Source organism: Carlito syrichta, unplaced genomic scaffold, assembly GCF_000164805.1.
Source record: "Carlito syrichta isolate Samal-C Ts95f unplaced genomic scaffold, Tarsius_syrichta-2.0.1 Scaffold307155, whole genome shotgun sequence".
Lineage (NCBI taxonomy): Eukaryota > Metazoa > Chordata > Mammalia > Primates > Tarsiidae > Carlito > Carlito syrichta.
The window spans coordinates 184,590-201,813 of record NW_007251251.1 but is presented as its reverse complement, the minus strand read 5'-3'; the positions used below and the strand labels follow the sequence as shown (position 1 = coordinate 201,813).

At 44.6% G+C, this 17,224-nt stretch overlaps 2 protein-coding genes across 8 annotated transcripts in view; one reads left to right on the top strand and one right to left on the bottom strand.

Moving 5' to 3' along the window:
• FAM117A (family with sequence similarity 117 member A) overlaps positions 1-4,052 on the bottom strand; it is a 69,899-nt gene extending 65,847 nt beyond the window's left edge. The window contains exon 1 of the mRNA XM_021715489.1: positions 3,926-4,052. Coding sequence (XP_021571164.1) covers positions 3,926-3,953 — 28 coding nt within the window. The 5' untranslated portion in view covers positions 3,954-4,052. The remainder of the gene's footprint in view (positions 1-3,925) is intronic.
• Positions 3,416-17,224, top strand: part of KAT7 (lysine acetyltransferase 7) — a 37,234-nt gene continuing 23,425 nt past the window's right edge. For 2 of the 7 annotated variants that reach the window (XM_008063949.1, XM_008063950.2), the window contains exons 1-4: positions 3,416-3,712; positions 6,597-6,744; positions 10,550-10,726; positions 12,700-12,939. In XM_008063949.1, coding sequence (XP_008062140.1) covers positions 3,698-3,712; positions 6,597-6,744; positions 10,550-10,726; positions 12,700-12,939 — 580 coding nt within the window. In that variant the 5' untranslated portion in view covers positions 3,416-3,697. The remainder of the gene's footprint in view (positions 3,713-6,596; positions 6,745-10,549; positions 10,727-12,699; positions 12,940-17,224) is intronic. The other 5 variants (XM_021715486.1, XM_021715485.1, XM_008063951.2 and 2 more) reach the window with 4 other exon arrangements.

The following is a 17,224-nucleotide window of genomic DNA, read 5'->3' as shown; positions in this document are numbered from 1 at the left end:
CAGCAGCCTTCTAACCCATCCCCTGCCTTGGGTCTTCCTGCCACTGTCATGGGTCCCCCTCATAGCTGCCATAAAGAGATCTCTAAAATGCATGTCTGGTCAGGGGATTCCTCTGCTTGGAGATGTTCAGAAATCACCAGCCACCTCCAGTCCAGTCTCCTTAGCAGGGTGTTGAGGGCTCTCAGGGAGCTGGTTCCCAAAACCCTCTCCACCTCCTTTCGTGGTGACCACCTCAAGTCTACCAGGCAGAGTCCATCACCCCCATACAATGCTGTTCTACATATCTGCACTTTTGCACATGATGTTCCTTTTGGCTGGAAACCCATTTTCCTGGTCCACTGGCAAAGATTCATTCCCATGAAATTCCACCCCTTTCACCCCTTTTATGAATTCTTTCCTAAATCTTCCAGATGAAACTCCACTTCCTCCTCCATACCACTTCTGAACCTTGCTTGCCCTTCTATTTGTCTATGAAATACGCTATAGTGTTTTGGAACTACAAGCTTACTGGCCTGTCTTGCCTACTGGACTCTAAGTTCCTTCAGGGGAAAGGTGGTGTTTTGTCCATGTTGGTGGGACTCAATGCCTGGCATGTAATGCCTGGATAATCACTCTGTGTCTCTTGAGTTAAAGTAAGGTTGAGCAGACAAAAGCAAACAACCACTAAGTTCATATAAAGGTGTATTCACGGCTGGGCTCAGTGGCTCAGCCTGTAATCCCACGCTTTGGGAGGCCGAGGTGAGTGAATTGCCTGAGCCTGCGGGTTCGAGACCCACATGGGCAACTTGGCAAGACCTCATCTCTACAATAAATCAAAAAAAATTAGCCGGGCGTGGTAGTGCGTGGCTGTAGTTCCAGCTATTTTGAAGGCTGAGGCGGAAGGATCACTGGAATGTTATAGCCACGACTAGGGTGGCTGGAAATAGAAATAACAATAGCCATTTATTGAGCAACTACTCTATGTCAGAAACTATGTGAAGTACTTTACAATACTCATCTCCTTTATTCCTTACAACAACACTGTGAGGTGGCCATTAATGTCTCACTTCACAGATGAGAAAACTGAGGCACAGATGAATTTTAAAAATTGTCCAAGAGTAATGCGGATAGAAAGTGGCAGAGCTGAGATTCCAACCCAGATCTGACATCAAATCCCTGTACTGGACACTAGTAGAGCCGATGAATGAAATAAGTACGATTTATGTTTCTGCTGTCTGTTTGTAAGGGGAAGTGGGGAACAGAATACCAAACTGTATAAAACATATATTGATAGAGCAGTAAGTGAAAAATAATACATCAATATGCACTACTACCTTACGGAGACTAAATCGGGAAAGATTTTGTGAAGAAAGGACATTTTTAAAAGGGTTGGGAGATGCATCCAGGCAGGCAGGAAAGTCTGTGACAATGTGTACCAGCGGGAGAACTGTGAAGAGTGCCTGTGTGAAGCCTGGTGGGTGAGGATGGGCAGGGGCAGCCAGGCAAAGGCTCTGAAACCATCATCAGTTACTACTTGGAGAGGTAACTGTGTTGTGATAAAAATGACCCTTGAAGTAAAGATTATATTTGGTTAAAAAAAAAAAGAATGCAAGATGGAAAAAGCGTGTAAAACCTGTCTCATTCTACATATATTTCACCGGCCTACTCTCATACCCAGGAACGCCCACTTTTTTTCCTTATGATATTTCTGTCCTACTGGTGTTAGTTTTTTCAGCTTTCTGCCAGAGTGTACACTTTTCAAGGACAGGAACCATACTCAAATGAAACTGTAAACTCTGTAGTGTCAGCGAACTGAGTGTAAGAAATCACCTAATGTTGAACATTTGTAATGCGGATATTTGCATGAATATTGGTTAAACCTGGATAAGATCTTATTCTATAAGACTAATTTCCAGGGAGGGATAATTCACCATCTCTGAATGCTGTACTTTCAGAGGCTGTAAAACAGTAATGATATCCTGATTGACTAATAAGCATTTACTGTGGGTAGAACAAGGTCTGGGCACAACGAGAAAAGATGTGACGAAAGAACTGAGATGTGCTCTTAACATTAAGAGATCCTTACCACGTGTTGGAGAGGCAGAACATCCAAAAATGACCCCAGGAACATACCGGTAAAGGCAAAATAGCGGAGTAGTAGTGTGAAATTGAATACTTGCGTGCTGAGAGGAGACAAAGGAAGAAGAAATGTGAGCCATTTCCAAATAAGTTCTTATGTACAGTTCAGCCTGAGTAAGTTATCAGAGGTATTTACACTAAGCACCAAAAGCTAGATATTAAATACTAAAAGTCGCCTATGTCAACATTGGCCCAGGTATCTCGGAAGAGAGTGCTGGCTAAGGGGCTGGAACTTTAACTCTTCAGAGTCCTCTGTGTTTAACACATCAATCAGAGGTTTACCACCCGCTGCTTTGTTTTGTAGTCCTGCTCCTGGGAGAGATCACCATCTTAACTGGCCTCAGGTTGAAACTGGGGTGCAGGATCCTAACTTAAGGACTGGGTTGGATTCCACTCAGTCGCTCTGGGCCAAGCCTTCCTGATTTATTCTTTGTAAGGTCGAAGGGCAAGACTTTTCCCCCAGAGAGGCTAAACCCTCGACGCCTGCTCTCCACTCTCCAGTCTTTTCTGATGACTCCTCTTCCAACCTAATCTCCAGAACCAACTTCTCCTTCCCAGGCCCCCTCATTATTATCTAAATATCCATTATTTTCTGGGCAACTCCGTCCTCTTCCTCCTTCCCCTAATTCTTGGCTCACGCACCTGGATTCCCCAGGCCACTTGGGCTAAATGGGGGTCACCATTCCTCCGACCACCCCACATTTTTCTCCCCTGGGCACCCAGTGCTCTCAAATCCAGACACAGTGGGGGAAGGAAGTGGGCGCTCACAGAGCTAAATTAGGAATTCTTTGTAGCTACAACTTCTGGAGAATCGCCCTGGCTCCTCCGCGGCGTGAACGACTAACTTACTCACTGCCTCGCTAAGGGCAAGGACAATGTCTCCTCTACCAGACAGGAAACTTTCTGACGACGGGCGTTACTCTTTCGTTGCCTTTTCAAGCCCTCACTTCCATCCCCTTTGAGATACAGGAAGGCTCTTAAAACACAGTCTCTTGTGCAAGACAGCCCTTCCCAACTTTGAATTTATAGGATAAACGGGAACGTCCTTCAGCCCACGATGTAACGAAAGGGTTAAATCCCCAGCAACCTGATGGATTCTGGGTTTTTTGGACTCGAGAAATTAAAACGACCAGGAAGGGAAATTTTGCCCAAGGTAAAGATGAGAACCGTTTACTTCGACTGCCTGGCTTCTGCCCCAAACAAGAATGGCTGCCCACGCCCACGACAGGTACCCTTCACCTAACTAGAAATGGCTGGCCCCGGTTCCTACTATTGGAGTCACTTTCTGCCCAACTCCAAGATGGCGCCCACTAGCTTCACTACAAGAAGCCAACCACCCAGCACCCTCTCCGACCCGTAACGTCAGGTGACGCGGACCCAGCCGGAAGTGAAGGAAAAAGCGCTTCAGCCCGCGGCGCCTGCGCAGAACGCTCTAGACGCTGAGAGGCAGGAGGCACTGGGGATCGTCCGCAGGATTGGGACTGCTACAGAGGCCGCCACGGAGCCCGCCGGAGCCACCGTTCCTGCTGCTGCTGCCGCCGCTGCCCGAATCGGAACCATCGGGCCGCAGCCGCCGGCAATGCCGCGAAGGAAGGTGAGAAACGAGAGAGGAGGAATGGCGGGTTTCTAAGGACAGTCGATTGAGCAACGTGACGCAGTTGGCCACGCCTAACAGTCGTAGGGTTCCAGCGTCCCGCTCCCCCGAACCTCGCCCAGCCACTCTTTCCTCCGTCCAGAACCAACAGAAAAATGCGGGCCCGACCCCGGCCTCGGCCTGTACTCGCAACTGTTCCCGCCCTCTGCTTGCCTGGATCGGAGGCGTTCTTATTGTTCATTGGCCGCTGAAACGTCTAGAAGCGTATTGATTGGCCGGTGACGCCGCCTATTTGGGCTCAACGGTCACCTCCCCGCGTGCGGGGGCGGTGTCTGGGCCCGGCCTCTGTGCTCTGCTACTGGCTGTGGGGAACGATCCCTCCTCTCACGATTGGTCGGGCTTGGCAGTCTGTCTCGTGGGGGCGCGGCTTAGCCGGCCCTCGATTGGGTGGCCCGGATCCCCGCCTTTCCGGGTGGGGACGCTGATAGGTGCGGAGGCGGGGCTTTGGAGGCCGCCTTCTTTTCCAGGTGCGGGGCACAACAAAGCAGAGAACCGGGTGCTGGAAAACCAGCGCCCACTCCCAAGGGATCCCACTCATGCCTGCTGCGTCTAGGCCCCTTTCTGTCCTTATTTGGGTAGTTCGACAGCACCTGGAAGGTGCATTTCGTAAAGTCAAAAACTTTCTAGAGGTAGAAGAGACTTAGGAGACCACCTGGGAAAGCCCCCGTCCCTTCTTTTTGCACACTGCACAAATGGGAGTCCTGATGGTGTGCCCCAGGCATCACGTGCTCGTGGTGGTTGCTGGGCATTCAGAAATTAATTAGGCACGGCCCATGGCTTAACGATATCACAGTGTGATGGGGGAAAGAGACACATAAGTAACTAGAAGGGTCCAGTAAGCTCTCTACTTGGAGGCATATATAGGGTGCTGTAGGAGGGAAGCGAGGGAGCAGTTAACTAGGTGGGAGGTAGATCGGTAAAGCCGGAGGGAAGAGCTGAGTTCCAGGGTTAACTCAGGAAGGAATGTCTCCGGTCAAGGGTTCAGATATCAGGGTATTGGACTGTTGTGGTGACCTTAAGATTCCCCCTTACTTCTTGCGACCTGCTGTGAATCTGGGACCTCTGCTCATTTCTGGGCAGGTTACCCTTGGGACAATTGAAAAGTGGGGGGTGGTCTTGCTCATTTCTATAGAAATCATTCTCTTCACCGAGGCTTTTCAGGTTAAAAATGGACACTTTAGTGCCTCCCCAAATGACCTAAGTTGGTAGGTGGCATTTATGTTCAGGCTCACCAAATACAGGAATGGTATTGGTGCCTTGGAACTGGTCCACAGTCCTTTTCTGCATTTCCCAAATAGAAAGAGTTCTCGAAAATGTAAGTTTCTTAGTAGCTATTTGGTGGCAAACCTGTCATAAACTATCCTGAGGTGTCTTATTTAGTGTGACTGTTTATATCTTTTGCTGCAGAAACATTACTGTGTTTGTTATCGGAGTGCTGTTTGCAGGGTCTGTGCAAAGTACTCCCTTTACAAAAAGAAAAATTTTTGAATTCCAAACATAATTGTGCCTAAGCATTCTGAAAAAAGAATTGGGATTTGCAGTTTGAAGCTTTTAATTTTTTTAGCAAATATTCTTCCTTTTCTGGTTTAGTAAAGGTATAGTGCTAGTGTTTACTTAGTAAAGTTATCTTTATAGCTAATTACTCCTTGGGAGGCTAATGATTGACAAATCATTAATTGAAAAGATGATTTTGAAAAGAAAAAATGTTTTTGAACACTCATGAACCTTCATGCGCAAGCTGCCTTTTTCAGCATTTGTGTAAAGAAACTTCAAGTGTAAATGGCATAAGAAAGAAGAATTTTTTGTCTTTTGGGATCAGAGTTGTGGACTATAATTTTTTTTTTTTTTGAGTTGGAGTCTCACCCTGTAGTCCAGGCTGGAGAGCAATAGCATGCTCATGGTTACAGCAGTCTTGACCTGCTGGGTTCAGATGATCCATCCACCTCTGCCTTCCTTGTAGCTAGAATGACAGGTATGTGCCACAATGCCTGGCTAATTTTTTTATTTATTGTAGAAATGAAGGCTTACCATGTTGCTCAGGATATTCTTAAACGCCTGGGCTCAGAAATCCTCTTGCCTCTGCTTCCTAAAGTGTTGGGATTATGAACCACCACGCCTGGTGATATTTTGAAATACAGGAAGTCCCCAAAAAGCAAATGAGTTCTGTTCCAAGAGTGCATTTGTGAGTCCAGTTTGTTTTAAGTCTAACAGAGTTAGCTAGGTACCCAACTAACACAATCGACGATATAGTACTATATGTATTTAACAGGCTATACTGACACCTGATGGAGAGAAATACATAAAAAACTCAGGTGTGTATTGTTAAAGTTCGTAACTTGAAGGTTTGTATGTAGGGGACTTACTATAGTATATAGTTTTAAAAAGATGAAATAGCTATTCATGTAGACACTGAACAAATACTACCCTGATGTTAAAGGGGCCTGGCATCAACATTTTTCCCACTACCTTGAACTTTTTAATTTTTGCATAATTATGTCAGCAGATCATTTTGAGTTGGGTTTTTATTTCCAGTTTGTAGTACTGCTCTCAAAAGGGACTTTTGGCTCAGAATTAGTGATAATACAGTAAGAATTAACTCTCTTTCTTCATTTGTTTAACAAAGGTTCCTTATTTGTAGGTTGTTCTATTTTAGTGTCCTAAATAAAGGGAAGTTGGCTCTGGCAGGGGAGGGGAAATGCTGTGGAATCCTTTTTTAGCTTTGAACTTGGTGTTTCCAGCATCACAGTTTGTTTTATTTCCAGTATTAATGCAAAACCACAGAGTAAATGCTTCTGTGCTAATGTCTGGATCTATGGTATTACAGAGGAATGCAGGCAGTAGTTCAGATGGAACCGAAGATTCCGATTTTTCTACAGATCTCGAGCACACAGACAGTTCAGAAAGTGATGGCACGTCCCGACGATCTGCCCGAGTCACCCGCTCCTCAGCCAGGTTAAGCCAGAGCTCTCAAGGTAAAAGACTTCTTTTCTACTGACCACTCCTCACAGCAGATTGACTGGTCATCATATTACTGTGCTAGTTAACGTGGAAATAGGTTCCTTGGCTGTAGATGCAGATGACAGTACCAGCTGACTGGTAAAATGTAGAGCAAAGGCAGAAGTATCAGGTCTTTTTGAGTTGGAGTCTCTCACTCTGTCACTCAGGCTGGAGTACAGTGGCTTGCTTATGGCCACCGCAGCCTTAACCTGCTGGGCTCAGATGATTCTTCTGCCTCAGCCTTCCAAGTAGCTGGAACTACAGGCATGCGCCACCATGCCTGTCTGATTTTTTTATTTATTGTTGAGATGAGGTCTCTCCAGGTTGCCCAGGCTGGTCTTGAACCTGTGGACTCAGGTAGTCCTCTCACCTCGGCCTCCCAAAGTGCTGGGATTATAGGCGTGAGCCACTGCACCCAGTCTATCAAGTCTTTAACAATGTTTCTGTTGGGGGTGCTGTCCAGTTTGTAGACCCAAAGGAATGATGGCTGATATAATGGATGTGAGACACGTGTATGACTTGAGTCATTTTATCTTATTTTTTTAGTGTCTCATGCTCTACCAACTCAGCTAGCGAGATGACCCACACTGTTTTAGATCACAGTTTCCCCATCAGTAAAAATGGAAATGTTATCTCTTCACTTTTTAGTAGAATTGTTTAGGCTTAAGGACTTGAAGTACAGATGGTTGCCAACCTATGGTGGTTTGACTTAGTGATTTTTCAGCTTCACCATGTGCTAAAGCAATACAAATTCAATAGAAACCATACTTCAAATCTTGAATTCTGATCTCTTCTTAGCTAGCAATATGCAGCTCAATAGTCTCATGATGCTGGGCAGCGATAATGAGCTGTAACTCCCAGTCAGCCTGCAATCATAAGGGTAAACCAGTACTCTGCAGTATACTGGTCAGTAAATTACATGAGATCCTCATTACTTTATTGTAAAGTAGGCTTTGTGTTAGATAGTTTTACCCAATCGTAGGCTAATGTAAGTGTTCTGAGCACATTTAAGGTAGGCTAGGCTAAGCTAGGAGGTTTGGTAGATTAGCTGTATTAAGTGCATTTTCAACTCATGATATTTTCAGCTTGTGATGAGGCTTATCAAGACACAGCCTCATGGCAAGTCAAGGATCATCTGTGTTTCCTTGGACTTGTTACTGAAAGAGGCCCAGTACTTACTTTTCTCTCTCTCTCTCTCTCTCTCTCTCTCTCTCTCTCTCTCTCTCTCTCTCTCTCTCTCTATTTTGTTTTTTTAAGTCAGGGTCTCACTTTGTCACCCAGGCTGGAGTACAATGGTGCAATCATGGTTCACTACAGCCTTCATCTCTTGGGCTCAGGTGATCCTTCTGCCTCAGCCTCCCAAGTAGCTGCAACTGTAGGCACATGTCACCATTCCCAGTTAATTTTCTTGTAGAGACAAGGTCTTGCTGTGTTGCCCAGACTGGTGTCAAACTACCAGGGTCAAGCATTCCTCTCGCCTTGGCTTCCCAAAGAGTTAGGTCTACAGGCATGAGCCACTGTACCTGGCCCCAGTACTTCTAAAACCATGTTTAATTCTGGAGTGTAACCCAATACACAATTGGTAGATATTAATGGTTGTAACCAAATATTAGTGTGTAAATACCCAGAATTTTGCTTTGGTGGTAAAGAATTGAGAATCTTGAGGTTGGAAGGAAGTTTGATTGAAAGTTCTCTAGTGCATTTAGCCACCTAGGCTTAGTTTGGAGGGTGCCCTTGACCACCCCAATCCCCACCCTACCCCACCCCTTGGCTCTGCTCTGGGATTCTCAGAGGAAGAAAGAAGGTTGCAGTTAATACACAAAGGTGTTGTTAGATTAGGGAGAAACAAATTATAATATGTTTTGAGCAGTTCAATAGTGTTGATTTGATTATTGCTATATGAACATGTTGAAAAGTAAGAGAAAAAGTCAGGTTTTCAAGCAAGAAGTAGAGATATTCTCTTGAACCATTCCTAACTTTATTTTTTAGTTTAAGATTTCTGAGCCGGGCTCGGTGGCTCAGCCTGTAATCCCGCACCTTTGGGAGGATGAGGTGAGTGGATTGCCTGAGCCCGCGGGTTCGAGACCCGCCTGGGCAGCAAGACCTCATCTCTACAATAAATCAAAAAATCAGCTGGGCATGGTAGCGCCCATGGTAATTCCAGCTACTTGGAAGGCTGAGGCGGAAGGATCGGCAGAGCCCAGCAGGTCGAGGCTGCGGTGGCCGGGAGCGGCCACTGCACTCCAGTCTGGGCGACAGAGTGAGACTCCAACTCAAAAAAAAAAAAAAAAAGGTTTCCGCTGGAGTACAGCTATGGTATCTTGATTTCTCAACATTTAAGTTCTTGCCCCAGTGGGACTGTGGATAGTGGCTACTATAATTCAGGCACTATGCTGTGTACTAGGAGCCATGATAGAAAAATTATAGTTACTGGCCTCAAGGATCTTAACAGTTTAGTGTGACATGTAGATATATAAGGTGGTCATGGTAATACAGTGCAAGGGAAGTTTGCGTAGAGTGCTGTGGAAGCCCAGAGGTGGGGCAGCCAACTGAGTACACCTGTCCTAGAAAGGAGTCTTCAAGGAGCTCATTGAAATTTATAATTGAGAGACAGAAACATGTTATTCTAGGCAGAGGGAATGGTATATGCAAAGGACAGTCTTCTTTTTTTTTGAGTTGGAGTCTCACTCCATCGCCCAGACTGGAGTGCAGTGGCCGCTCCCGCCACCGCAGCCTCGACCTGCTGGGCTCCAGAAATCCTTCCTCCTCAGCCTTCTAAGTAGCTGGAACAACAGGCGCACGCTACCATACCTGGCTAATTTTTTGATTTATTGTAGAGATGAAGTCTCACCAAGTTGCCCAAGCGGGTCTTGAACCCGCGGGCTCAGGCAATCCACTTACCTCAGCCTTCCAAGGCACGGGATTACAGGCTGAGCCACTGAGCCCGGCTTGACAGTGTTCTTAGAAAGTATGATTGGCCATGCACTAGACACCTGAAAATTGTAAATATTCAAAACAGCTGGGAAATACATGAGCTCTGGGTCTCATTCTAGTTCTTTTTTTCTTTTTCTTTTTCTTTTTATTTATTGTAGAGATGAGGTCTTGTCAAGCTGCCCAGGTTGATCTTGAATACCTGGGCTCAGGCAATCCTTTTGCCTCAGCCTCCCAAAGTGCTGGGATTACAGGCATGAGCCACCATACCCAGCCAAATAGACCTCTTAAGAAAGGAAGTAGTTGCATATTGTTATACCTTTAGTAGTAGAATAGCTGTCGTATGGTGTGTTGGAGTAAGGGAAGACAGAGGATGCAGCTAATATTTATAAAGCGCTATGTAGCAGGGATCATGTTAAGTACCTTACATGCATTATCTCACTGATTACTTACTACAGAGGAATATGCTACTAGTGTTTTATTATCTCCTCTATTTCCTCACCACAAAGGAATACTAGTATTTTAACTTTTGTATAGGTCAGGAAACAGACTTGAAGAAAATAACTTGCTCAAGGTGCCGCAGTTAGTTGGCATGGTGGAGTGAAATTGGATTGAGTTCAGTGTATCCTCCAAACCTAAACTATTAATGTTATGCTGTATTGCATCTGTATATCTGAGCTAGGCCCTTTTGCCTACATTTTATTTAATTCAATAGATATTTTAAGGATTTGTTGGATTTTGTGAAATATGAAGAGAAGTAGGAGGAGCTACATCCTGATAAATCATTTGGATAGGAAGTAAAACAGATTTCCTTCTTTTTTCTTTGTTATCTTTTAAAATCTGGATCAGACTCCAGCCCTGTTCGAAATTTGCAGTCTTTTGGCACTGAGGAGCCCGCTTATTCTACTAGAAGAGTGACCCGTAGTCAACAGCAGCCTGCCCCAGTGACGCCGAAAAAATACCCCCTTCGGCAGACTCGCTCATCTGGCTCAGAAACTGAGCAAGTGGTTGATTTTTCAGATAGAGGTGAGTGAGTGTGGTGTGACTTGTACCCATTTCAGAGGATCTGGGTTAATTTATTTTTAAGGAGGGCTTTGGGCCACTACAGATAGATGCCTAGTACTTAAGCTAGATGAATGCTGTTTGCCTGATTCCTTTCTTATGTCTTGCTGAGGACAGGCTGATGCTAGAGTATTCCTGAAGTCCACAGTATCTGGAGTATATTAGATTGAACCTATTATAGGAAAAAGAGACTGGGCCCTTCTTAACCACAGATGGATGTATGTATTTATTTATTTATTTGAGTCAGAGTCTCACTGTCGGAGGCTGGAGTGCAGTTGCATGCTCATGGCCACCGTAGCTACAACCTGCTGGGCTCAGGTGATCCTTCCACTTTAGCCTTCCAAGTAACTGTAACTGCAGGCATGCACCACCACACCTGGCTAATTTTTTGATTTATTGTAGAGATGAGGTCTTGCCAAGTTTCCCAGGCTAGTCTCAAACCTGTGGACTCAGGAAATCCTCTTGCCTCTGCTTCCCAAAGTGCTGGGATTACAGACATAAGCCACCATACCTGGCTCCCCCAATCACAGATTTTTAAAAAGACAAGGCTAGGCCAGGCTCGGTGGCTCAGCCTGTAATCCCAGCACTTTGGGAGCCCAAGGCGAGTGGATTGCTGAGCCCCTGGGTTTGAGACCAGCCCAGGCAACTTGGCGAGACCTCATCTCTACAATAAATAAAAAATATCTAGCCAGATGTGGTAGTGTGCACCTATAGTTCGAGCTACTTGGAAGGCTGAGGTGGAAGCCCAGCAGGTCGAGGCTGCGATGGCCGTGAACGTGCCACTGCACTCCAGTCTGGGTGACAGAATGAAACTCTAACTCCAAAAAAGAAAAAAAAAATAAGACAAGGCTTGCCATTGCTTTGTTAAACTCTGGTATGTCCACGTGGCTCTTTGAGGTGTGGCCATCATGTTTCTTGGCTTTGGCCCTCTCCCCTACCGTGGGGACGTTAATCTTCTCTTTCTCTCTTTCTCTTTATTTTACTTTCTAAATAAACTATATTTTCCAATCTAAAAAAAAAAAAAAAGATAAGGCTTGAGCCAGATTTTCTTATAGCCATGCCCATGAGTTCATTTATCTCCAAATTTCTGAGTAGGAATGACCTTCATTCATGGGAAATGTTAAGCTACTGAGACTGAGATTCACTGTCTCAAATCAGAGGCCTTAGAGCAGAGGCTGCAGACTGGTGAGCCTCTTCTAGCTCATCCACATGGTCGGTTGGTTTGCTTGCACAGTGTTTAAAATTTTTCAAATTTGTTGCCAGTATTTGAAAATACAGAGATTTCATATAAAAACCTGGATTAATTGTTCATTTTACACAATGGAATGATCTGGGAACACTGGGTGGCCATTCACCCATAGTAATAATTGGCTGGCACTGAATAGTAGTTGCCACCTTTAGATGGACAGTGAGCTGTCTATTTGGCCTTGCCCTTGCTCTTGTAGGCATTTGGTTTGCAACCCCTGATTTAGAGTCTGGAATTTCAAGATTGGATTGTTAGACTACCAACACTAACTCAAGAGTCAAAGTCCATTCACATTCTCACACCCAGCCTGATCAGTGTCATCCAGAAAGATAACTCTTTTAATTTATCTTCTATCCTGTGTATCTCTTGGAAGGAAAGTTAGATGATAATATTTTTGAAATTTATTTCCATTCAGTTTTGATTACCTGTGTTTAGAAACTTAGGAGAAATACAGATAAGTGTAATACATTAGGTAAACTCCAGATTTAATTTTAATCAGAACTTAAAGTTGCATAAAAGGAATGGTGTTAGTGTCTCTTCATTTTTCACTTAGCCTTGTAGCAGATGAATAACGAAAAATTACTGGTCAAAGCATAGAAAGAGGATCTGGGAAGTTCATAATCTCTTCTGAGTAATAAACCTTTAAATAAATGAACCCACTCACAGGTTCTACCAATTGCTTTTGCTTTAGAAACTAAAAATACAGCTGATCATGATGAGTCACCACCTCGAACTCCAACTGGAAATGCACCTTCTTCTGAGTCTGACATAGACATCTCCAGCCCCAACGTATCTCATGATGAGAGCATTGCCAAGGACATGTCGCTGAAGGACTCAGGCAGTGATCTTTCTCATCGTCCCAAGCGCCGTCGCTTCCACGAAAGCTACAATTTCAACATGAAGTGTCCCACGCCAGGCTGTAACTCTCTAGGTTAGTGTGCTCCAGCTTCTTGATTCCCTTTGTTCTGTAATTCTCTGGCCCTTTGTAATTAGGACCATCCAGAAAGGTTTTGTGTTCTGTTGTGATGTAGCTTCTTAGACTTTTCAGAGGTCAGGTGCTCAGAGTAATAACGAGTTGCCTGCTTGTATAAAAGCTTTTCTCTTCTTGGTCTGTTGGCCATAATAATAGATCTGGCTGCAAGGAAATTAACTATGGCAAGCCATTCTGTTTTTGTTGAGAGCTTTTCCTGGTGAAAAATTCCCAGCAAAGACCAAAAAAGATGACCAGTGAGCTCCAAAGATCACATTGTATGGCACAGAGTTCACACCTAGTGAGGACTAGTCGAGGGTAAATAAGTGCAGAATAGTGATTACATGGCCATACCTGTTAAGGAAAGGAGGGACATAGATTTCCTATTAAGAGGCTACAAAACTAAGAGCACACATGCTGCCCTGGCCTTCTATAAGTTTAGTAGTTTCAGGTTTTGTGGCTTTGTGTACTTCATATGTATGAACAAGATAAAATATTCCTTCTCAGATAAAGATCTAATTGTTTTCTTATGATTTTTACCCGAGTTACTTTGGGGATTCTTGTAATGGTTGGAAACTTAGTTTGTGTGGCTTTGGTGAACTGCAGTGCAAGTGTTGGGCCTAAGCTTTTGTCTGGAGTTGGAAGGTGCTAGTTGAGAGATAAGGGAGGGGACTTTCACTGTTGGTCTGCTTCTCAAATTCAACTTTTGCATGTGACCATCAGGTTCAGAAAAAGACAAAATAGAGTAAGTTGCTACTTTGCAGACCAACAGTAGGTTTTCTGTAGTTTCTTTGTTTTGTTTTGTTTTAGAGACAGGGTCTTGCTCTGTTACCTAGGCTAGAGTACAGTGGCATGATCATAATTCATTGCAGCCCTGAACTCCTGGGCTCTAGGGATCCTCTTGTCTCAACCTGAGTAGCTAGGATTCCAGGCACCATGCCCAACTTTGTGTGTGTGTGTGTGTGTGTGTAAAGTCAGGGTCTCACTATGTTTTTTTGTGAGGCTAGTCTCGAACTCCTGGTCTCAAGTAATCCTCCAGCCTTGGCTTGCCAAAATGCTGGGATTGCAGGCATGAACCACTGTACCTGGCCATTATTAGTATTAATATTTATGATTTTGCTATGAAAGTATTATGTGCTTGTGAAAAATTAAAACTCTACAGGAGAGTTTGAAGAACATAAGTGAAAGTCCTCCTTCACTCATCCCCCAGAACTCTGCCTCAGATATAAAACTTCCGTTAACAGTCTTTTTGTTTTGTTTGTTTGTTATTTGAGTCAGAGTCTCACTCTGTTGCCCAGGCTGGAGTGCAGTGGCACGCTCATGGCCACTGCAGCCTCGGCCTGCTGGACTCAGGTGATCGTTCTACCTCAGCCCTCCAAGCAGCTAGAACCACAGGCGTGTGCCACCATTTCCAGCTAGTTTTTCTTGATTTATTGTAGAGATAAGAGCTCACCATGTTGCCCAGGCTGGTCTCAAACCCATGGGCTCAGGCAATCCTCTCACCTCAGCCTCCCAAAGTACTGGGATTATAGTTGTGTACCACCATGCCTGGTCCGAATGACAATTTTTTATGAAGGTGTCTTGTAAGTTTCTGAACATATATAAGCACACATCTGTGTACGTGTATTTCTTTGTTGTTGTTATTCAGAAAAGAGATAATACAGTACAACGACTGGTTGTACATCTTGAGTGTTTTACTTTATTAGCACTTGCGGGTCTATCTTTTAAAAGGATACAGAGAATTTCATTATACTGATAGTTGATAAATTTAGTTGTCTCGTATTGATTGGCATTTATTACTATTTTGTTTGTTAGTTAGTTGCTTGGGTTTTTTTTTTGAAATCTCACTCTGTCGCCCAGGCCGGAGTGCTGTGGCATGCTCATGGCCACCGCAGCCTTGACCTGTTGGGTTCAGGTGATCCTTCCGCCTCAGCCTTCCAAGTAGCTGGAACTATAGGTGCATGCCACCACACCCGGCTACTTTTTTTTGACTTATTGTAGAGACAAGGTCTCAAACCCCTGAGCTCAGGCAATCCTCTCGCCTCCACCTCCCAAAGTGCTGGGATTATAAACTGTGACCACCACGCCCAGCTAGTTTTCTTGTTTTTTAGAGACAGGGTCTCACTCTTTTTTTTTTTTTTTGAGTTGCAGTCTCACTCTGTCGCACAGACTGGAGTTCAGTGGCCGCTCCCGGCCACCGCAGCCTCGACCGCTGGGCTCCGGCGATCCTTCCGCCTCAACCTTCCAAGTAGCTGGAACTACAGGCGCACGCTACCATGCCCGGCTGATTTTTTTGATTTATTGTAGAGATGAGGTCTTGCCAAGTTGCCCAGGCAGGTCTCGAACCCACAGGCTCAGGCAGTCCACTCACCTCAGCCTTCCAAAGGCGCGGGATTACAGGCTGAGCCACCGAACCCGGCTGGGGTCTCACTCTTGTCACCCAGGCTGGAGTGCAATGGCACGATCACAGCTCACCACAACCTCGAGCTCCTGGACTCAGGAGATCCTTCTGCTTTAGCCTCCCAAAGTGCTGGGATTACATGCATAAGCCACCATGCCTGGCCTTGATTGGCATTTAGATTGTTTCCCATTTTAGCTATTTTGAATAATACTGTAATGGATAACCTTGTCTTTATGTGTTTAGTGTCTTTATAGCAAGTCTGCAGGATAAATTCCTAGCAGTGGAATTGTTAGATCACCTGGGTTTTTTAAAACTTTTTTTGTTTTGAGTTGGAATTTCACTCTGTCACCCAGACTGAAGTGCAGTGGCATGCTCCTGGCCACAGCAGCCTCGACCTGCTGAGCACAGGTGATCCTTTCCCCTCAGCCTTCCAAGTAGCCAGAACTACAGGCACGCGCTACCACACCCAGCTAATTTTTGATTTATTGTAGAGACGAAGTCTTGCCAAGCTGCTCGGGTGGGTCTCAAACCCACGGGCTCAGGCAGTTCACTCGCCTGGGCCTCCCAAAGTGCTGGGATTACAGGCTGAGCCACCGAGCCCAGCCTAAACTTTTAATATAGATGATAGATTCGTTTTAATTTACATATTATAAAATAAAACACGACTTGAGTAAATAACTCAGAAACAAGGCTTGCTGTAGCTGTGACACTAAACTTTATACATGGTGTTTGATCACTGTGGGTAGGTTTTTGTGTTCAGGATAATTGTATGGATCTCTAAAATTGCTTTTTTAGTAATACAGTTCCAGAGAAATGGTAACCTGAATTTTCTAAAATAACCTCCTCCCTAATACTTGGACTGATTTTTCCTTTAAATCTTACTCTAGGCTGGGTGTGATGGCTCATGCCTCTAATTGCAGTGCTTTGAGAGCCTGAAGTGGGAGGATTGCTTTGAGATCAGGAGTTCAAGACCAGTTTGGAAACATAGGGAGACTCCATCTCTACAACAAATAAAAAAAATACAAATTAACTGGACTTGGTGGCATGTGCCTATAGTCTCAACTACTTAGGAGACTGAGACAGAAGGATCACTTGAGTCCCGAGTATTGTAGTGAGTTATCATGCCACTACTACTACTGCCTGGGCGACACAGTGAGACCAGGTCTCAAAAAAAAAGACTAAAGCTTACTCTGTATATCATGTTGTATAACTTAAAATTTCAGTGTCTCCTTTTTAAAAATTATATTTTTTTCTACTGCTTCTATAATTGCAAAAACTAATGTCTCCTTGACCCCAAATTAAATGTCTTTTATTATTATTATTAAAGAAAGGTGAAGATTTGTGAAGACTTGGCAATTCAGCTTATTTAACCTTTTTTTTGAGTTTGAGTCTCACTCTGTCGCTCAGACTGGAGTGCAGTGGCACGCTTCCGGTCACTGCAGCCTCGACCTGCTGGGCTCCGGCGATCCTTCCGCCTCAGCCTTCAAAGTAGCTGGAACTACAGGCGCATGCTACCACATCCGGCTAATTTTTTGATTTATTGTAGAGATGAGGTCTCGCCAAGTTGCCCGGGCAAGTCTTGAACCCATGGGCTTAGTCTATCCACTCACCTCAGCCTCCCAAAGTGCTGGGATTACAGGCTGAGCCACTGAGCCTGGCAGTAAACATATATATATATATATATATTTTTTTTTTTAAATCTCATTAGCATTGTCTTACCAGCCTTCTCAATCTTAGGTGGTTCCTGCATCTTTTGGTTGAAGATATGTATAAAAAGCAAATAATGGCCGGGCTCGGTGGCTCAGCCTGTAATCCTGCGCTTTGGGAGGCCGAGGTAAGTGGATT